This window comes from Heteronotia binoei, chromosome 1, assembly GCF_032191835.1.
Source record: "Heteronotia binoei isolate CCM8104 ecotype False Entrance Well chromosome 1, APGP_CSIRO_Hbin_v1, whole genome shotgun sequence".
Classification (NCBI taxonomy): domain Eukaryota; kingdom Metazoa; phylum Chordata; class Lepidosauria; order Squamata; family Gekkonidae; genus Heteronotia; species Heteronotia binoei.
The window spans coordinates 111,031,374-111,054,285 of record NC_083223.1 but is presented as its reverse complement, the minus strand read 5'-3'; the positions used below and the strand labels follow the sequence as shown (position 1 = coordinate 111,054,285).

Sequence of the window (22,912 nt, the reverse complement as noted above, 5' to 3'; positions counted from 1 at the left end):
TGGCTGGATGTTAGTGGGCCTGCTCCAGTATATAAAATAAAAGTGGGGGACCTACATGGATTTATAGGAGAAATCTCATTTTCTCCTCCCCATTTCCTATTTCCTTTTCTTGAAAGCCCCCTTAGCCAGTTATCCTGCTTCTCTCCTTCCCACCCATTAGCCAACCTACTTTAATTGCCCCAATATCTTCAGTACACACTCCTTCCCTCCCCCGGCAGCCTCTCCTTGAGAAAACTTTGTGTGGTTCTAGCTGTCAGGCCAGACCCAGTTGGAAACCTGTAATAAAATGTGGGGGACACCTCACTTTTTTCTGTATATCAGCACACTAGTTCCTCTTTTCTGCCTCCAACCAAGTCTCACATCCTCACTGTTTTCTTCTCCCTCTTCTTCCCAAGCAATACCCTATCTACATTTTATCTGCGCCACATCGTTGATTATATTTACTATTTACCAAGCCTTTCCCCACAATGAGGTCAAAGGGCAGTTTAAATCATTCTCTCCTCTGTTTTATCCATACAACAACCCTATAAGGTAGGTTAAGCTGAGAGTCTGTGACTGGCCCATAGTTGCTAAGTAAACTTCCATGGCAGAATGGGGATTTGAACATGGGTCTCCTAGATCCTAGTCTTAAACTCTAACCCCTATACCATACTGGCTTTCATGAAGTGACTGCTGTTGAACATTAGTAAGCAGCCAAGCCTGGGTGAATCATATAAGTTGCACCATTGCAAGTGGTTGCTGTCAGATGATGAGTCCACCCTTAAAAGCCAAGAGGGTCTTGCCTCTCCTTCTGCCTTTAATTGAAAGAAACTAAGGCTGGAAGACTGGCAGTTCTGCTGTGGTTGCCTAGCAATGGCCACTGAAATTATTTGTTTCTTAAAGCTACAGACTCTGCTTCTATTATTCAACCCAACATTATTTGTGTATTTATTTTAGATTTTTCTGCCAACGTAGGGCTTTTTCAGGTTTGCAGAACAATCTGTCTTGCCTGTTCACAACTTAGTCTGCAGGTTTCAGCATCCACAGATTTGGCGATGTTGAGAATTAGACACATCGATTACATTGTGTGAGCTGCTGGAGCTATCCAAAGTCCTGCAAACTTCCTCATTCCTGGCTCTTCAGATGAACATTTTACTTAATGTAACCCCATTTCTCCCACCAACCCCAGTTGAGAAAAGAAAGTATGGGACCTGGGTTGGTAAATAGAAGCAGGAGAGAAGGAAAAGGAAAAGGAAAAAGTGGTTGTGCCTCTAGCCTACTGACTTCCACTCTGCCTAACCAAGGTGGGGCAATACCAGCAGGCAAAATAAAGGAAATATAGCTTCAAACCAACTCCCAAGATCCTGTAATCACAATTCACAACTATAAATCAGAATACAGTTTATTCAATAAGGAGATATGGATAATTACAGTAGGATGTCCAAACAAAAACACACAAAGAGAGAGAGTCACACAGAGAACCCAAGACACACCACTGAACAAAGTGTGGGTTGATATACCTTTTTGGCCATTACATGATTGCATCTAGAACCAGTGGTCATTTTGTAGAAAAAAAGGTACAGGAGCTCAGCAGCATATCTCATTTGCATATGCCCCAGGATCTGTGTGCACCAGGGAGAGAACTCCCCACTACATGTAGACCCTGGCTGGAGATTCAGGAGCTGAGCTCCTGAGAGCTCCTGCTGAATTCAAGCCCTACATAAAACAATGCTATGATGGTGTGAATGAAATGTGTCTGAGCAAGGAAGCTTCATAACTTTCCCAGGACTTGCGAATGCAATGTAACATTCATGTGAAAATGTCTATTGTGTTTGGTGACCTCTAATAGCCAGATCCAGATGGGCAGCCATGTTGGTCTGAAGCTGTAGAACAAAGCAGGCGTCAAGTATCACCTTTAAGACCAACAAAGTTTTATTCAGAATGTAAGATTGCATGTGCTCTAAGCACACTTCATCAGACAGGTTACTCTTTTGTCCTTCTTATGGAAATTGATCTCTGGAATTGATGGATTTAAAAGAGGGAAAGAAACTGCCAAAAACCAGACCTTGCATCTTTAGGATCACTTTCCCCAGACAAGCCTCTGACTAATGTTTGATGTCCCATGAGATTGTAAGGTGTATTTTGATCCTATTTGTTGATTGGAGAAGAGTCTAGAATGAGTGACCCCATGAGATGCTAAGAAAAGTTACCTGTTGTCACCTTTCTTTAGGTACAATATTAATACTTTGAGAGAGGAGAGGTTCAGGCATTTATTTATTTATTATTTAAATTTATATCCCACCCTCCCCACGAATGGGCTCAGGGCAGATTACAAACAGAAAGTAAAAACATATCAAATAATTCAATATAAGAGTAAAACAATTTAAAACAGTTTTAAAACAGCATAAATTAACAGAATGCAGGCATTTCCAGGTATTGCCATTGCTTATATAACAGTCTGCAGTAGAAGAACTAGATTCAAACTCAGTAGTAACTTAGAGACCAACAAGATTTTCACGGAATAAGCTTTTGAGAGACAAAGATGGCAAAGACATCTGATGAAGAAAGCTCTGAGACTCAGAAGATCATACCCCAAAAACTGTGTTGCTCTCTAAGGTGCTACAAATCTAGCTATCCAGTAGAAGAGACTCTAAATTAGTAAGTAAGTAAGTAAGTAAGTAAGTAAATGTGTGTAAATAAATAAATGAACATGTGTGTTTCTCAAACAGAACCACTAGCTCAGATCATGGGTTTATTCCATAAACTGTCTCTTGAATTGCAGTTAGCCACCCAATAATATATGGGTAGACATAGTTAACTGATCACCTTTGCACTCTACAACAAATTTAGAATTGACCACTACTGAGAATTCAGAGTTTTAAAATCCAAAATAAGGAGTTTTATATCAAAAGGTACAAATAGAAAGCAGCTGTATAGCTTTTATAAAACTCCGTGTTTTGGAAGCATGAAGCTATTAGGAGGGTATATTTTTGCACTTCTCTTATAATAGAGAGAACACAACAGAGATGGTGCTACAAAGAAACAGCAAGTACATGGAAGAAGGCCTGAACAAAAAACTGAATACAACATACCCAAGAAACAGCTCAATTGCTAGAAAAGCATGAGACTTTCAAGAACAAAAACTATTTGCGATGCAATACAAATGCTGGTATAGTTCTTCTTTAGCAGTGTGGCGGAACCGGCCCGATTGTGCCTTCAGACCCGGTCCCGTCAGCTCCCTGTTGAGTCGCCAACTCCTGGAGGGAGCTATTTCTCCTCCTGCCCCTTGGGCGCGCTGCCACCACCTGCTCAGTCCCGGGGTTCAGATTGAGAGGAACAGGACTCCCAATCCCCCTCTCCTGCTATGAGGCCCGGCCTCAAGGTCCTCTGCCACCCCGTACTTGGGTTTCACAGAGACCTCAGCACTTCTTTGGGGCACCCCTGGAGGATTGGCACCTTATCCAACTGCATGCCTTCCCCCTTCCCCGGGGCCCCCTTCTTAAAAACAGCGTGGTCTAAAGCGGTTTGGGGATCTATGTGGTACAGAGATTGACTGCCAGTATTTAAAACAGAAAAAACATTTATTTAAAAGAGAAAAAGATAGGGAAAGAAAAGCAAAACAAAAGCAGTTGCCTTTAAAAAGTTAGCACAGCACAGCACACGCACAGCAAACAGCATAACAAAATAAAGGTGGTTTTTAAACGCATCGTAGTGTCCCTGGTCTACACTTGCCCTGCCTATGAGAATGACTTACTTGGTCTGACTGCCTGGGGCCTCCCAGGCAGGAGCCTCCATTGCTCACCACATGCTCGCTCGAGCGCTGGCTTCCAACTGCCCTTCTCTTCCTGCTAACACACATGCAAAGAACAAAAGCACTTCCTGCCTCTCTAGGAGACTTTCCCCCTAGAGTTGTTGGTTTGGCTCTGGAAGGGAGGGGGGGTTGGAGGGAGGCTACAAAGCCTGCTGAGGAATTTACTGATCCCTGCCAATGAAGCACCAGCACTCTAAGATGGTGTTTCTCCACAAGCAGAATACAGCAAGAGCTGAGGGGAGGCAGCATAGTGCTTGATCTCATCTCAGAAGTTAAGCAGCGTCAGTACTTGGAAGGGAGATCACCAAGGAAGACCCTGCAAAGGAAGGCAATGGCAAACCACCTCTGCTTCTCATTTACCTTGAGAACCCCTTCCCATAAGACCTGATGGCACTTTACACACAACACAGCGAGAACTTTTTGTGGTTGAAGGTTACTGAAAGACCTCAATCTGATGGCATGATACTGAACAAAACTCAGCTTCTCTCTTGAAAGGTTACTTTCGTAATTTGGTGTAGTGGTTAAGTGTGTGTACTCTTATCTGGGAGAACCAGGTTTGATTCCCCACTCCTCCATGTGCAGCTGCTGGAATGGCCTTGGGTCAGCCATAGCTTTCGCAGGAGTTGTCATTGAAAGGGCAGCTGCTGTGAGAGCCCCCTCATCCCCACCCACCTCACAGGTTGTCTGTTGTGGGGGAAGAAAATATAGGAGATTATAAATCGCTCATCTGCAGTCTTCTTTTTCATCAATAAGTGTAATGAAACTGAGTATAATCCTGCTTGCTTTCCTGTCCTTGTTCTAGTATTGATCCATAATTTGTTTGCTGACCTAACACAGAAGGAGAGAAGCAGGCCCCACATTAAGATTAGAAAAAAGACAAGCAAAAATGGAGGCATCCTGGCAACTATTGAGCATCAAGAATGTATTCTACAGTTAACTTGGTCACTTACTGTAATAGCCAGTTTATGTAAATTTCTCAATATATACCAAGCTTGTAAGATGTGTGTGTGTGCATTGAGTGAATAAATGACCTCCAAAATATCTTATCATTAATGGTCTTGCAAACTGAGGGTTGTGGCTTCCTAGACTACTAGACCCAAACTTTGTTCTATTGATTGAGTTAATTTATCTCATTTTGGATCTTCCTCTTTTCCTTCAACTTTTCCTAGCATTATTTTCTTTTTCAGTAAATCTTGTCTTTTTACCATGTGACCAAAATACAACAGCCTCAGTATGGTCATTAGTTTCTAGGCAGAGTTCCAGCTTGATATGATATGATTCAATTTGTTAGATAAGAACATTTAAATAAGCTTTATAGAAGGGGCAGCCAAACTGCACCTTGGGAACCACTTGGCTCTTTCACAGATATTGTGTAACTCTCAAAGCCACCACCACCCTATTGGCTGGCTTGGAGAACGCATCTTTCTCTTTAATTCACTTCTCCAAATTAAGCCAGCAGTTTCAAGAATGCATTTAAAGTTGCTTTCTTTCCACCTCCCTTCCCCTCCCCCCAGCTATTTGTCTGTCTTCCTTCCTTCCTCCCTTCCTTCCTTCCTTCCTTCCAGCTCTCAAACATTTGACATTCATGTCTTGTGGTTCTCAAACATCTGAAAGTTTATTCTATGTGGCTCTTACATTAAGCAAGTTTGGCCACCCCTGCTTTATAGCAACTAGACCTGTGTTGGGCAGAACAAACAAAAATTAAATATTCCAGATTCAAGTATTACATTGTTAATTTCCTGGAGATTTTTTCCCAGTTCTAATATAAACAGGAAGCACCTTTACTGTAAATATCATATTGTTGTCTTGGTATAAAAATCTATTCATAAAGAATCTAAAGAAAGCAATGCATTTATTTGATTTGTACTTTTTGGTTAGATTGTTTTGATGCAGATAATTATATGTATCAGATTGCAATACCCTTTGGCCATAGACAATAAACTTGTATCATAAAGAACTGAATCGTAATAGTATTATAATGAAAATATAGACCAAATGCACTTCTCTGAGAATAAGTCAATTTTTGGATTAAAACTTGGATTCAAACCGATGTAACAAAGGTCAAATTTAAACCTGGAACCTTGCATGTAAGAATAGATGTCCACATCCTTAAACTATCTCTTGATCATTATTCATGTCATCATGGCTGCTGCCATGCCACAGATCCTGGGCATACCAAAATGACCTGGTTTAAATAAGACACCAGCTATATGAAATGCCACATCTTTTTTTCTTACTAACCTGGAATCATATATAAATTGGTCTTAAGAAGTTCTTATAAGGAAGTACTTTCTCCATTATCTCTTAGCAGAAACAACCTGAAAATGATTAATATAAATGGCCTTCTTTCCACTGTACGCCTTGTTCTATTTTGAACATATGAACATAATACAGTTGTCCTATACTGGCCATTTTTGCTAACATCAGGTACATTTTCTTTTCTTATATGTGCAGCAAACATTTAGCATTATCACCAGCCAATACTATCTGTTCTCCAGGCTTTCAGGCACCACATTACACATTTCCTATCACACACTTATGCAATACTTCCTCCCATCATGCTATTTTTTATTATTCTTGAGAAGCCAGAGATTGCATTTGAGACTTCTGAATGCAAAACATGTATTCTACCACTAAGCTATGACTCTTCCCCAATTATTTTTTATTATACAACAATCTTATATGCAAGTTGTGTGAGAAACGCAAATACTGTTAAAAGAAAGAACACAAAAGATACAGGATATATCTGCACATTTATCCGAAACCTTCATGGAGTCATAAACTGGTAAGCATTTCTCATAACTTATAGATGAACTCAAATTAAAAAATTATTAAAAATGCATAAGTGTGATACATGTGAAATAGAACAATTCACTATGCATGTTTACTTTTTAGAGAGTACAAAGATAGGCAATTTCATCTTCCCAGTGCCATTTCCACCAGCATGAAATAGGATAGTCTTTCCAGATATTGCCATTAAATAATATATAGCAGATGTTAAGAAGAATATTCAAAATTTAGCATAGAAGACATTTGTATTGTCCAGTTTGGAAGCCAGTAAGCCAACAATGAACATCCAGTTAATACGTATTTACTTGGAAGCAAATACTGAGTTAATACCGTGGCTGGTCATTTTATTAATGCCAGGAGATTTTTCTTTTTTCTAATGTGCAGTGAATCTTTTACATTATCACCTTAATGCTGCAACAGTCAAGTTGTGCTATAATTTGTTAGATTTAATATCTCACCTTTTAAAACAAACCATTCAAAGAGCAAACATTAATTTGTTAAAACAAAGATTACAGAGAGAGAGCGAGAGAGACTAAAATATAAAATATACTAAAAAGCAGTTTTATCCTTTTCCAGTGAATACACATCTAAATAAAAAGGATCTGCAACTTTTCCTAAGCAGAGATTGGTCTCGTAGCAGACAGTTCCAAAGGTTTAGGGCATCAGTTAAGAAGGTGCTGCTGTGTACATACAGTTTTCTTCATGAACCAGGGAATTATAAACTATAGAGCAAGGCCTCCATAACCAAATTAAATATGAGGCACTGTGTTCAGACAGTCTCTATATATGGTAAGTCACAATTAGAAATGTCAAATGAATAATATATGCAATAGTCACTTTATAGATATAGAAATTTCTTCAACTGAAAAAGAATGACATTTACATCAATTTTTATTAAAATGCCAATGTAACAAAAATACAAATAGAATAATTTTTAAACCAACTACATTTTATATTTAATAGTAATTTAATAAACAAAAATGAGGACTGGGATCCAAGCTGCTAATTCAGAAAGTCCAAAGCAACTGTTTTTAGTTCCAGAAGCAATGTGGGTTAGACACCAAGATTCCTTTCAAACCATGCTTAGAAGAACAAATACCAGCCATCACAACTAGTTGCTCCGTTCAGTAGTGGAACTCCTTCTACAGTGCATGCACCAAGTGGTGAAATTTATCAAAGGTTTTTTGTTTTGTTTTTTAACACGTTCATGTTGGTTTTTCTATGGAATTCTACATTAGGTACTATTTTAATTGTGAATACAAAGTATTTTTACAGCCAATATAAAGAATGTTTACAATCATGGGACAAAATAAAAACAAAATGGAGGGCCTACAAAATAGAGCTATTCTGCTGGGCTTTCAGTTGAAACACTGGATGTTCAAATTTCTTTCTTGGCCTTCCTTGCTGACAGTCCTAGTCTAGCAGTTACTGACTTGATACTCCACAGCACCACTCACAGGGTTTCCATCCAAACATCACCTCTGTGTAGACTTTTATTCTGGTTTTGTTTCGTGTGGCATTTCTGATATTTTAAAATTTAACTATTGAGAGTTTACATTGTCTTTCTGAAACCCTGTAAGCCACCCTGAGCTCACTTGAAGGATATAAATCAAATAAATAAATAAAAATGCTTCCTGGAATTTTATTCTCTGTATAACAAAGCAAACCCAGACAATTTATAGACTCTTAACATCTATAATCAAAAATGGTCACAAAATCTTACAAATAGGCTCGGCCTATTCGCCCCCGACTGCCAGACACCCCAGATGCTCTCGCCCCAGGTCCTACGGTGGTCCATCTTCCTGGCCGGGTACCAAAATGCTCTCCAGTACTGGCCAGGGAAGGCGATAGGTAATGCAGATGCCCTGAGCCGCCTGCCGCTGCCATCAGGAGACCCAACTGGCACCACTCATGCCTCCGCACAACATTGGAAGTCCACCCGCAACCTCTGGTCCCACCTCCATCTGGATTTTGCGGGGCCTTTCCAGGGGCAGACTTTTTTCCTAATCGTGGACTCGCACTCCAAGTGGCTGGAAGTGGTCCCTGTGTCATCCATGTCCTCCCGAGCCACCATCGGAGCCCTCTGCCAGATTTTTGCCACCCATGGCCTGCCAGACACCCCGTTTCAGACAATGGGACAGCCTTCATGTTGGATGAGTTCCAAGACTTTTGTGCCCGGAACATGATTAGACACATAAGGTTGGCCCCCTTCCACCCAGCCACAAACGGCCAAGCCGAAAGGATGGTGTGGACTACTAAGGACTTGCTCTGCCGCACCATCCAAGGGGACTAGGAGACCCACCTTGCCAAGTTTCTCTTAGCCCAGCATGCTATTTCCTGCACCTCCACTGGCTGCAGCCTGGCAGAACTCCAAAAAGGCCGGCAGTTGTCTACCCTTTTGGACTGGTTGCACCTGAACCAAGCCCTGGACCTACAGGAGATGCTGGAGGCACTCCGGACACTCCCTGGGTTTGATACAGGGGACTTGGTCTTTGCTAAGAACTTTGGGGTGACCCAACCTGGATCTCGGCCAGGGTTGCTCAGGTTTTAGGGTTGGTCATGTATGAGGTGACCACAGAGGGCAGCTCCACCCTGAGGCAGCACATTGATCAGCTACAGTCACACAAGGCCCCGAGGGACAAGGTCAAGGACTATAGTCCTGGCAACCAGCCAGCTGTTCCAACTCCTCCACCGACCAAGCTGGCCGAACCCAACATACCAGCTCCTGCCCTCCTGGCTAAACAGGGGGCCACCAAGGACTCTGAACCACCAGCCACAAATCCAGCATCGCCAGCCCCTCCACTCACCGTGCCAGAAGCGGCGACCACTCCTTCGGCACTCCAGCACTCAGACGGTCCATGCGGGAGCACTGCAAGCCTGCCTACCTAAGGGACTATGTCTGTTAAAGCTTGCGAATAGGAGGAGAGGGATGTTGTGTATGTGAACTGATGTTGTGTATATTTAATGGTGTTCCTGCCTGGCTCATTGGAGACTTTAGGACTGAGCTTGGGGACTCAGGAACAACGGGCAGTAGGATCCAAATCCCTGCTGCCCTGCTCCAAACACGGCCCCCCTGCTGGTTTGAATGATCCAATGGAGTCCAGGCGCAGGAACCTTGAAGTGTATATAGTTGGCCCAATTGAACAGTCTTCCAGTTCAGCCATTTCCATGCTGCAACTAATAATGAGAGCTATGATCACTGCAACCTCGTCTCCTCCTTGCATTGAACCCACTATATTATAGAATACAATGATCAATACACAGCATTCTAGCTCAAGAAAATTAAGAAACAAAATCTTCATTCTTCTCTCTTTCCCACCCCCAAGAATTTAATGACATAAAAGTTTGAAAACAGATTACACCCTCGCCTCCATCTTACATAAACAATACCAAAAGGAAGTGTGTGTATGTAACTTTATGAAAGACACAGACTAGAACAGGAATGCAACAACTCCTATGAGTTTAGCATTCATCATAATTTCCAGTCACAAATATGCCCAAGACTGATCTATGATCAGACTGAGTGATCACTGAACCATTAGTCTGAGTTCACTAGGCAGCTGAACATTTAGCACATCAGCATGTGTGGACAATCAGCTTTTGTACATGCTCGCTATGCTGTGAAGTGGGTCTTCTGGGAAAATTTGAAAAAAAGTTTTTCTTTTTTAAGTATTTTTGTATTTTTATGTGTATATGTGTGTTATGTGTGTGCGCATGTGACTGTGTGTGTGCACCTGGAAATCATAGCAACCTCGGATGACTGATCCCTAATGGGGGCATGGAAGATATTTAGACAGGTGACTGAAAAATTCGGCCCCGCCTCTGGCTCTGGTACTCTGAGGTCTCCCTTCCAAGTACTTCTCAGAGTCAACCCTGCTTAGCTTCCAAGATCTGACAAAACTAGGCTTGCCTGGGCTATCCAGGTCAAGAAGAATCAAATGTTTTTCTAATTTAAGTAATATCAACAAGTTTAAATAATGTTAGAAAAAGAAGGTGAATACACCAAATACAAGGTTTTGTCCATGCTTTACATCTCTCATGTAGTGTAGACCAACTAACGTGATAAAAAAATTCCCAATTTCTCCTTCAAGGCCCTTGCCAGGACCTTTGGGCTTCATGGTAACACCACCCTCACTCTAGGTATTCGTAATTGTTCCCCACATACTTCTTAGTGTCTGGACTGTAGTCACTAAGCAGGGGCTAGGGTTGCCAGTCTCCAGGTGGGCCCTGGAGATCTCCCACTTTTACAACTGATCTCCAGCTGGCAGAGATCAGCTCCTCTGGAGAAAATGGTTGCTTTAAAAGGTGGATTATTTGACATTGTACCATGCTGAGAACCTGTCCTCCACAAACCCTGCCCTCTCCTGCAGCCACCACCGAAGTCTCCAGGTATTTTCCAACAAAGAGCTGGCAACCCTAAGGGGGACCGCAGTAGCTTGTCTGAACAATTTTGGCTCATAAATAAGGTTTTAGTACTGTCTTAAACATACCAGTTAAGTAAAGAAGTTTATTTAACTAAACATTCATGATATTCCAAAGGGTTCTCAAACAAATGAAGCTAGAAAACATTCAGTTATAAGAGGGTCAAAGGCAAGCTATCTAGAGTTAAAAGATACATTACAATTCTGATCTCAGTATTCCCCCCCACCCCAATCCAAAATATGAACATATGAAGCTGCCTTATACTGAATCAGACCCTTGGTCCATCAAAGTCAGTATTGTCTTCTCAGACTGGCAGCGGCTCTCCAGGGTCTCAAGCTGAGGTTTTTCACACCTATTTGCCTGGACCCTTTTTTGGAGATGCCAGGGATTGAACCTGGGACCTTCTGCTTCCCAAGCAGATGCTCTACCACTGAGCCACCGGCCCTCCCCTTGAACTCCAAAATAGAAGTCTAGGAGGTCAGGAGGATGATTTCTGCACTCTGCCTCCTGCATTTCCCTCTCTCAGCACCTCAGCCCACTTCCTCCAAATGGAGAGGTGGTTTTAACTCTTTCTCTCCCAGTTGCCAATCTCCTGGCAGGGGTATAGCCTAGACTAGAGGAAAGCGCACAACAATTATTTTACCAAATCCTGTAATGTTCTGCCTCACTGTTCTTTATGGCTGGCATCTGGAGATATTAAAAACCATCTCCTTCATGTACAGAATTAAAAACTACCTGCCCATTTGGAGAAAGCAAGCTGAGGCATTCAGAGATCCAGGAGGCTGAGTGCATTTCTGCTCAAAAAAAGCCCTGCTTCCAACTGTGGCTCTATTTCAGCATTGGAATTCCCACCACAACTGTCTTCCATTTTGGTCTTTCTACTACCCTGCGCAGGGAGATTCCCCCACCTTCCAACTGCCTGGTTAATGACATTTTAACTGTTTACATATCAGAAATATTTTCAGCACTGCACAAGAACGCCCCCCCCCCAAAAAAAATCTCTTTTCCAGGACAAAAAAGTGTTGTTCTCCCTGCCCACTGGTCTATACAAACATGTACAGGGTTGAATGTTGTCATATTGGGAAGCAAACAGAAACACATGCCCCCTCAACAGCACACATTTCCAGATCCAGAACAACCTGGTTATCCATGGAAATCAACCAATCAACAGTATAACTAGTAGCACAAGCAGCTTCTGCACAGCTGCCAACTTGTTGCAAGGGAGTTAATAAAGTTGGCTGTGCAAGTGAAATAATCCCTGCATTGGCTCCCCACATTTATTGCCCATCAAATGGTAAGTCTGCCTGACAAACTCATTTGTAGTGAAGTTCAAGGTACTCCAAGATGAAAGAAATTCTAGAGAAATGCACAACTTTGTCCTTCTCCCTTTCTTTGTCATCCATCTTGTTGGCAGCCTCCTTCTTGCTCTTCTCCTTCTAGTTGTTTTCCTTCACTTCAGCCATCTCTGTGCTGGTTTGCTGGCTCTGTTCATTTACTTTTGGAAGCCTCCCCTTTCTCAGCAGCCGCCCCCTCAGCCTTCTTGATGCATACAGACAAGTAAGGTAAATCGAATTCTGCACCACTTGTGACTTTACTGAGATAGCTCCATAAAAAAGATCTGAGAAGGAAGCCCCTTACTTATACTTGCATGATTCACCATGTTGAAGTGTGTGACAATTATCAGTGCCATCCTAGGCAGAGTTAGAATCCTTCTAAACCCATTGGGCTTAGAAGGGTGTAACTCTGCCCACACAACTGCACTGCAAGTTGTGTAAACGTGCAATGCAGAGCATGAACTGTTGGAAATTAGAAATGGTGACCACTATTTCGAAAGCACGGAAGTATCAGAAAAACGTCTATTTCTGCTTTAATGACTACACTAAAGCCTTTGATTGTGTGGCTCACAACAAACTGTGGCAAGTCCTCAAAGAGAAGGGAGTACCAGACCACCTCACATGTCTCCTGAGAAACCTATATAAGGGTCAAGAAGCAACTGTCAGAACAGGATATGGAACAACTGATTGGTTTAGAATAGGAAAAGGAGTTCGAGAAGGATGTATATTGTCACCTTGCTTATTTAATTTATATGCAGAGTACATCATGTGGAATGCTGGCCTGGATGAAGCACAAGCCAGAATTAAGATTGCCAGGAAAAACATCAACAGCCTCAGATGTGCAGATTACACCATTCTAATGGCAGAAAGTGAGGAGGACCTAAAGAACCTCTTGTTGAAGGTGAAAGAGGAGAGCACAAAAGTAGGCTTGAAACTCAACATCAAAAAACCTAAGATCATGGCATCTGGCCCCATCACACCTTAGCAATTAGAAGGGGAAGACATGGAAGTAGTGAAAGACTTCACATTTCTGGGATTCAAGATCACTGCAGATGGTGACTGTAGCCAGGAAATTAAAAGACATTTGATCCTTGGGAGGACAGCTATTGCAAACCTGGGCAGTATAATAAAAAGTAGAGACATTACCCTGCCAACAAAAGTCCATATAGTCAAAGTGATGGTATTCCCAGTAGTAATGTATGGCTGTGAGAGCTGGACCATAAAGAAGGCCGAGCGCAGAAGATTACATGCTTTTGAGATGTGGTGCTGGAGAAGAATCTTGTGAGTCCCTTGGACTGCAAGAAAATCAAATCAGTCAGTCCTAAGGGAATTCAACCCAGACTGCTCCCTGGAAGGTCAGATGCTGAAGCTGAAGCTCAAATACTTTGGCCACCAAATGAGAAAGGAGCACTCACTGGAGAAGATCCTGATGCTGGGAAAGACAGAAGGCAAAAGGAGAAGGGGATGGCAAAAGATGAGATGGCTGGACAGCATTACTGATGTAACTAATACAAATTTGAGCAGACTTCGGAGAATGGTGAAAGTTGAAGCATGGAAATTTTGAGAGAAAGAGAGAAAGAGAGAGAAAGAGAGAGAGAGAAAGAGAGAGAGAGAGAAAAAAAGAAAGAGAGAAAGAAAGAAAGAAAGAGAAAGAGAGAGAAAGAGAGAGAGAGAAAGAGAGAGAGAGAGAGAAAGAAAGAAAGAGAGAAAGAAAGAGAGAGAGAAAGAGAGAGAGAAAGAGAGAGAGAAAGAGAGAGAGAAAGAGAGAGAGAAAGAGAGAGAGAAAGAAAGAGAGAGAGAAAGAGAGAAAGAGAGAAAGAGAGAAAGAGAGAAAGAGAGAAAGAGAGAAAGAGAGAAAGAGAGAGAGAAAGAGAGAGAGAAAGAAAGAAAGAAAGAAAGAAAGAAAGAAAGAAAGAAAGAAAGAAAGAAAGAAAGAAAGAAAGAAAGAAAGAAAGAAAGAAAGAAAGAAAGAGTTAGTTAAGTGGGGGAAATGGTCATAAGAATTATATGGTCATAAGAATTATATAGGCAAAACAGGACATTTCACAGTCCTTGCATAAATTATCTCTAAGACACATTTGCTGTATAAAGAATAAAGTTCTGTTCTGAGTGATAAAATGTGATCGTTTACAATTTATGCAATGCAGACAATGAAAAATGGCAAGATATGAATAAGGGTACTGTTTCCTCCATGGACTGCTTGCCTCTGATGATATTCCTAAAATGCAAATACAGCCTACTGTACATGTAACTTTCATTTCATTGAAAATTCACAAGGCCATAGTTTTAACAACAATGATGAATGAATACAGAGATCTAAGGCAAGTAATGTGCTCATACGTACCACAGGCTTAGTTTCTCCCTGCATATTTCTGTTTGGCAGTTCAAATCAGCTAACAAATGCTTTCTGTTCGTTCCATCTACTAAGTGTGACTGGCTTCTAGTAGGGCATATTCTTTTAGTGTTCGAGAAGGATGTATATTGTCACCTTGCTTATATGCCTCCATGATAGCCTTCAGGAAAACGCCCATCTGCCCCCTCCCAATTATCTTTTTACCAAGAATGCAACATTGTCTTGTTTTGAAGGATGTTTGACTAAAAGTAAATCAGTAGTTCAGGTTTCTCAAAGATGGTTTCTTCTGAACAGCAAGAGTATAAATAGTGCAAAACCATTTTTAAGTAGCTGGAGTTCCAGGAAATTGTTGGATTTTGACAATATCCCTCCCTGAAGTCATGAGATAATTAACTGACTGTTTAAGCATGCTAATGTCTTAGCCAGTATAGGGTTAGAGACCAACAGAATAGTGTCCGGGCTAGGTGTCAATATGCAAATTAGCTGGTACTGTTATTCTGTAATTGGGTATTCAATACAATGGGGACAGACTAGGGAGAAGGATTGGATTTCAACTTTATTGCTCTTTGTTTTCTGAATCCCTAGTTCTTCACACACACAAGGTTTAGCCTTTAGAGTTAGTGAAGTCAGATAGGATGTTAATTCTTTCTTGTTGCAGACTTCTTAGGTACCCTTTTTCTCACTATATGAGTAAAGATTGCTTTTAAGTTAATACATGTGTGGATGTATTTCTTTCTCTTTTGAATAACTCTGCTAAAGTATACAGAAATTTACAAGGTTACAGCTTTAGTTGGAGTGGCCATGTCCTCTTTTTTTTGGTGTCTGTCCTCTTCCGGCCTTTTTTAAATAAAAAAACTGATAAAAATTTTGGGTTTTGGAGTTGGAAGGGTACGGACATTTCTAGTTTAGTAGCAATTGTCACAGCTTAAATAGTGGTGTTTAAAATGAGATCTGTCATAGCAATCCCTTGTTTGAAGTAGTCAGTAGGGAAATATGACCTCTTTTTGCCTTTCAAAATACAGTAACCCTACTTTAGCAACATCAATGACTCTGTGTGCATGCACATGCATGCAGTGGAAACCTACTGGGTTCCTCTAGTGCCCAGGGGGTTTTTTTGTCAGAAGTGCCTCTTGCATCATCATAAGAGCCAGAAGAAAGCACTGCTGTTAGTAGGATGGATCCAACCCAATATGCTCATTAGATTAAAAGCAGAATTATACAAACTAATCACAGTAGGGAGGCAGTTATAGATGTATATGAGTGAGAGACAGTGCTGATGGGTACGGAGTTGTTTGAAAGTCCAGGTGAAATAAAACTGTGCACTGGCTAGTAATGACAAAATGACTATTCTTTTGTTCAACTCAAAGGCTCTTAGAGACTTTCACATTGTTTGGGCATGTACATGCTATACATTTAAATTGAAGCAATTGCCATGACTTCCCCTATGGTATCCTGGGGTTACAGAAGTATCAAGATCTTTAGAAAACTTGTTGCCAGTATTTCTTTGACAAACATGTAAAAACAATTGTTAACCGATGGACTGCTCTACACCCCACTGCAATCAACATTCAATCAACAGAATGTTCAACATTCTGCAGATAAAATCTTCTCTGACTTGGACTCTACATTAACAGTGACAGCATCCAATGGCCACATAGTGCCTATTGGTCCAGTTCTTTCAGTCTGTCCAGTCTGAGGACATGGGCAGGATTCTTGGAAGTTTGAAAGCTGACACCAGCTTATACAACCCCTTCACCCTCCAGCTGCTTAAATCTCCTGGTGAGGGGCCTCTTTGAGAGACTGGGTGATCATCCTTGCCTTGAAGCAGGCAGTGGTGCGTCCACTTCTAAAGAAACCTACTGTGGACCCAAGAGACTTGCATAACTACCATCCAGTCTTAAATGTATGATTTGTGATCAAGGTAACTAAATAAGCAGTGGCTGAGCAATGTCTGGTAACTAAATGAGTGGTGGTTGAGCCACTTTCTACCTAAATATGGTGAATTGTTTGGATCCATTCCAATCTGGTTTCAAGCCTGGTCACAGGACTGAAACTGCCTTGATGACTGTTAATTCTCTTGAACCTCTAGGTAACTTTCAGTACAATCATTCATGGTATCCTTCCAGACCACCTTTCAGGGGTGGGACTGGAGGGCACTGTCCTGCAGTAGGCAGGACAAGTCTCAGAGTTTGGAGTGGGGGGGACTGCTGCTCCACCCTTTGTCTATGGTCTGGCAAGGTTTCATCTTGTTCCTCATGCTTTTTAACATCTATGTAAAGCTGCTAAAAGAAGTCAATTGGATATCTAGGCTGAGTTGCTACCAGTTTGTAGATGACTCTCAGCTCTATCTCATTCTTCCAGCAAATTTCCAGCAGAGAGGGTGTGGAAATTGTGAAAAGGTGCTTAGAGACAGTTTTGAGATGGATGAGGGCTCACAAACAATCCCAACAAAATGAAGCTGCTATTGGTGTTTGCAAGGTTCGGCCCAGGAACTGGGACATCCCTGTTCCAAATGGGCTTGGACTTCCCCTAAAGGAGATTTGTTGTGGGTGCCACTACTTCTAGGCCTCTTGGATAAAAAAACTTGAGCCATAGTAATCACAATTATTATTTTAAAATAAATAGTATTATATTCCAACAACCCTCTTTTGAAAGCTCCTTCTGAATTCCACTCATGAATAAATTGTAAACGTAACTCATCAAAAAACAGGAATATGAAGTGGTAGCACTATCACTGCATTTTAAAACTTTCCATAAACAATAAAATAACTTTTACTACTACTAAAAATGAAAATAAGCCTCTAGCTAATCTAGTTGCTTTCTTGCAGAGTTGTTAGAAAATGGAAATATAAACAATTCCTTAAAAGTCCCCAAACTATGCATCAACAGAAGTAAACTATGCAGGTTAGAGATATTTTGAAACTTTTACATCAGAGAAGAAATATATTAATACTGACACTTTTTACAGATCCTTTTCTTATATCCATAAGAGTCCTATAAATTGCAAAGCAACTATGGTTCTCAGCAGAACCAAGAGAGTTAAGTGTTATTTTTAAAAATCAAAAAGCTTCCAAGTAACAAAAGCAAAAAATAGAATCTGAGAAAGCTGTGATCACTTTTTTTCTCCAGTCTAGTGTGGTAATTTTTTTTTACCACTCAGTGCAGAAATAGGTCATCTGACAGGACCAACATAACTATAGAAACCAGATCTAGGTTTCTATAGAACACAGAGTGATATGTGAGCAACAGATTGATTTTCATGTATCCCACTCCCTGGATGATCCCACCTTTGGAAGAAGAATGTAGTACAATGATGGGAAAGAGGAGCTGTGTGGCTCTAGTTTGAGTAAAGTGGTAAAAGAATAAAATTTCATATCTCATTTGCAGCAACAGTCTCTCACTTAGCAACTTGAAGAAATTAAGAGGCATTTCAGAAACATTTTAATATACTATTTTAAGAATAGTATCCCAGCAAGTTAAATTTTATTTCCTGTCAGTTTTCATACAGGTTTTACAAGAACATGAATGGTCAACATCTGTTTTCTGTTGTAGCCACAGAAATATGTGCAAAGGACAACATACAAGTAGGTCAGGAATTTCGACATCATTCTTAAATCTTTAAATATCGTATAGTAATTGACCATCATAGAAAGGACCAAAAATGTTGCTTACACTATGTTCAAATTAAGAAAAAAATACTGACAACAAACTTGCCCTGGAATAAACCACATTGATTTCAGTACAATATACCTCTCAGCAAACAGAGGCATAACTGCAGCCACTGAAATTTTGGATCCTCTCTCCCTCCCTTGTAAACATATATCACTTTCTTTTTTAAAAAAAAAAATAGTCTTATATTTAATTCTGTGGTAATTTTTTGCAAAAAAACCCAAACCCCACTAATGGCAGTAGATTCATGTCACACTCAGTGATATTCAGTGAATGTGGTATAAAGATAACATAATCCATTCCTTCTAACTCAAAATATAATGTTCTATACACATCCTAAACATCCACCATTCTGTGAACTCCATGTCCTGTTATCAGGTGAACCAAAAAGAAATAAAAAGGAGGCAGACCACTACAGGCCTGCAAAAATTATTTTTTTCCCAATCCCCAACCAATAACAGCTCATTCCATTCATTATATGGCAGCAAGCCCAGGCTTGCCACCAAGTGTAGATTCAACAGTCTCCAGGTTGTCTGATGAATGTATCTATATATACATTTCAATACACATTACTGTCCCTTTCACACTTTGCAATGTCAGCTGTACATGTAAAACACAATGGCTGAAGCAACACTGATAGTTTCTTAAATATGTTTCAATTCTACAAGTTCTTTAATGGATTAATTCATTAATGACTGTCCCATTTCAACATGAATTCATATATGATTATTTACACCAAATAATTACCCTGAAATCAGCCAATGGAATTCATCGTGTGATAAACCAAATATTTCTATAATTAATAATGAACAAACTTGGACTAGGAGGAAAACTGACAAATGGAATTCAGTCTGCCATAGGGTAAGCTGCAATATTAACACCAGTGGGTCTAATATTGCACAATGAGTTTTATTTTGGAGTGGAAAACACCTGGATATATTTAGATCATACTTATGTATAATATATCTGTCCTAAACTACAAAACAACCATAGGACCTGTAATCAGGTCCTCTAATTTATTTCAACTAAAACTTAGTAAAAGTTTTTTTCTTTTCACCACAGATCAGTACCACACAATATTTACATCTGACATTCTAGGGCTCAACAAAGTAATAAAAGTGAAGTAATATGTTGTAATCTCCAGTATTAGCTTTTGATACATGCAGTCTTCCATAGATATATTTACATCCTTGGTCCTTTTCATAAATCACAACAAAAATAGCAAAAATACAAACAGTTTACAGTAACCAACAGAAAAATTGGAAAGTATTTTTGTTATTCTTCAACATGTAGCAGCTGCTATAGTGGATCAAAACAATAAGAGGTATACACCCTTACAATATCAGATGGTCTTGTTCTCATACTCTGCAATCTTTCCATAGGCACATGGGAAGCATAATACAAGATTAGATAGCTCTTTGGTCCTGTCCAGTATAATACCTTCTTCATTATCTTTGTTACATAAAATAACCACCTGTTCTATACTTTCTAAAAAAAAAAGGTTTCACTTCAAAGAATTTAACATTCCATGAGTTTACATCCCCCAAAACTGAATTTATTTTTAAAAAGATTTTTTGCATGAAGAAACCAAAAAGACAAGATTGGACTGAGTATCTTCACAAAAGAGGACAAATAGATGGCTTTATTGCAACATACAAAGAACACAGGCATGTATGGCCTACAAACTGACAATAAATCTTCCTCATACACTTTTCTAACTTCCTGAAAGCTGCAGTTGTGTACAGAGTCCTCATCTTTATGGAAAATTGCTGGTTACTGGCCAGTCAGGAGGCTATACTATGGTAATTTTCTTCCTTCTTAATGCTAACCAGTCAACAACCTGTTCCACCAAAACTCATTCATTTAAAACAAGTTTGCAAGTGTGACATTTTCTATAACTGCCCAATTAATTGGAACTGTGTGATGCCAACAACTTTCCACTCTCCTAACAGATCACTCAGCAAAACTCCAGCTAGGGGACGCATAACACAAACACAGATTTTCTAGCTAACTGCTCCTTCTTGAATACATGGCCACTCTAGTGTTTTGTCAGTAATAGTCTGGATGCTTCTGCTAAGCATAACAATGCGGTTTATTATACTTCTTATTTTTTAAATGTTAGACAGAACTCAGACTCAACCACTGCCTCTTAGCTAACAGCCTGGAGAAACGTTCAAAATAGTTACCCATACTTTAAGAAAACTAAATTCCAAGCTTCCCTCTCATGCCTTCCTAAAAAGGAGTTAACTTTCCCTCCCTTGCTACAAAACCAAGCCTGTCATCTGCCACTCCATCCATTCCAATTGCCTGTTGATCACCATTCCCTTCCTCTCCCCCCTCCCCAAAAAAGCCCACCCTCAACTTCGCAAAGCAACCGGACTTGATGGGTCTTCAGGGGAAAGGGGCATCAATTCTCAGCACATTAGCAGTCCTAATCTAGGCGTGTACACCCGAAACAGAGTTCAGTGGAGCTTATTCCCAAATAAACGAGCAGAGCGCTGCAGTTTTAGGCAAACATATCCACGTGAATAGACATCTCTGACGCCTCCATCTCTAAACACATAAAGCTCTCTTAAACCTTACAGCTGCGACTGTTTTGGATTTGGAATTTTTGTATTTAAAAAAGGAGGGGACACGATCAGTAGAGAGAGGGCTTTTTTAAAAAAATTAAAAGGCGGAGAGTAGCGAGTCACTTACCAGTTGCATGCCACAGATAAAGATGAGCGTGCACCTGCCGCTGCAATAACCCATGGTTTCCGAGACCCCTCAACACAGCTCTGCTGTCCCACGCAGAGCCCGGCCGTATCCAATCAGATGGCGGGAGAAGGTAAGCAAGCCTTAGCAGGACTCGGGGGGTTCCCGCTTGCCGCCACCAGCGCGTCCCGGGAAGTGACAGGCATTAGGACCGCGTTAGAAGAACCACCACCAGCAGCCGCCTTTGCAGCCTTCAGTCCCCTTGTGCAAAGATGCCTCCGCCAAGAGCAGCAGCAGCGCGGGCGGCGATGGTGTCCCGGAAGCCAGGAAGAACAGCCACAGTTCCCAGAGGCATTCGGCCTTTCCAAGTTTGCCCCCCGCCTCTTGAGCCATCCAGCCACTTGGGCAAAGAGACAAGTGAGCTCAGCTCATTCTGGCAGCCTGGAGTCCCCAGAAAGCAACGCCGGTTACTCCGCCTTGTTCTTCCCCCTTAGCAGAGCTCAGACAGCAGCCGCAGCGAAGGCTCTCCTCAGAGCTTGTTCAGGTATCTCCTTAGCAAAGGCTTCCGCTCCTCCATGCAATGGCAAGGCGATTATTCCCAATGCTGCACAGCAACAGAAGGAGGAGGAGGAGGAAGGGAGCTGGCTGCTGCTCAAAAGCATGACAGGCGCTGTCTCTCAATGTTAGCAAAGCAACGGCTACCGCCGCTCTAGCTTCCTGCTCCTGCCCAGCTTGGAGATCGGGGGAGGGGGGTGGTGAGGGAGATGGGGGAGGCGGAGGACCTCCCAATCCCCCTCAGACTTCAGCTGTGCTCTAGACTTCGGGGTTATTTCCCTTGGCAGACACAAAACGCTTCGCTTTCTCTCCCAAGCAGCCCAATTGTTTCTCCTGACTCCACTCCCCCACCCCGCATACACATACAGCAAAGCTCAAGAAACACCTAACTTGAAGGGCTGTCTGTTCTAACGCCTTTGAAAGCGGGGGATACTTCACACAGAAGGCGGGCGGCGGAGGGGAACATGTGGGAAACGACCATTGTCGTTAGCACGGCTGTGAGGACAACGGCCAGGGCAAGACGAGGACAGAAGGACTTTGTACTCCGCCGCCCACCTCATTTCCCCTCCTCCCTCTCTCACTCGCCTCGGCTCCTGGTGCATCTGAGGATGTCACCGCGAGTGGGGGGGGGGGGGCTGCCTCTGGAGGAAAACACAGAGAAAAGACAGAGGATTGAGCGTAGAATTCTCTGCTGCCGCCTGCTGGGCCCCAAAAGAAAAAAGAAGGAAGGTGTTCATAGGGAATAAGTTGCAAGATGGATCAGCCACAGAGGTTCCTAACTTCTTCCTTTTGCTTATTGCATTTCTGCGGAACAGAAATCTAGCAACTTAGAGGAAAATGGGTAGAATTTGTGTAAGCCTGGCGTTCCCAATCAAGGTTGCCGCCTTTTCTGTCGGGGCCTTTGTTTCTTTAATATCCATATGACAGGAAAGAACCTTTTCCCAGCATTCGCTTGTGAAATTTCTCTCTGCCTCACAGCTGCTAAGGACACAACAGCCCCACCAGGAGAAAGTGGAGGAGGAGGAGAGATAGCAACCTGGAAAAAAAATGGCATCCATGGCTCTGACAGCAAGCCAGCCTCTTCAAACAGGGTCACTTATTACAGCAGATTTTAATAACAACATCTAAAACAATTAGAACAAGAACAAAATCTAAGAGGATAAGGGAGGTATGATTTAATAAGGTAAGGAATATGAGGGGGGAAATTGGGGTAAGAGGAAGGGAAGGCCTTCACAGGAGTGATATGAAAAATAGTTATGAGAAAAGGGTAAGGAAGGTGACGAAAAATAGCAAGCAGAAGATAAC

At 41.5% G+C, this 22,912-nt stretch overlaps 1 protein-coding gene across 3 annotated transcripts in view; it reads right to left on the bottom strand.

Annotated features, from left to right (window-relative positions):
* Window positions 1-21,947, bottom strand: part of NKAIN2 (sodium/potassium transporting ATPase interacting 2) — a 952,006-nt gene extending 930,059 nt beyond the window's left edge. For all 3 annotated transcript variants that reach the window (XM_060238906.1, XM_060238922.1, XM_060238914.1), the window contains exon 1: window positions 21,056-21,947. In XM_060238906.1, coding sequence (XP_060094889.1) covers window positions 21,056-21,109 — 54 coding nt within the window. In that variant the 5' untranslated portion in view covers window positions 21,110-21,947. The remainder of the gene's footprint in view (window positions 1-21,055) is intronic.
* Between the last annotated feature and the right edge of the window lie 965 nt (window positions 21,948-22,912).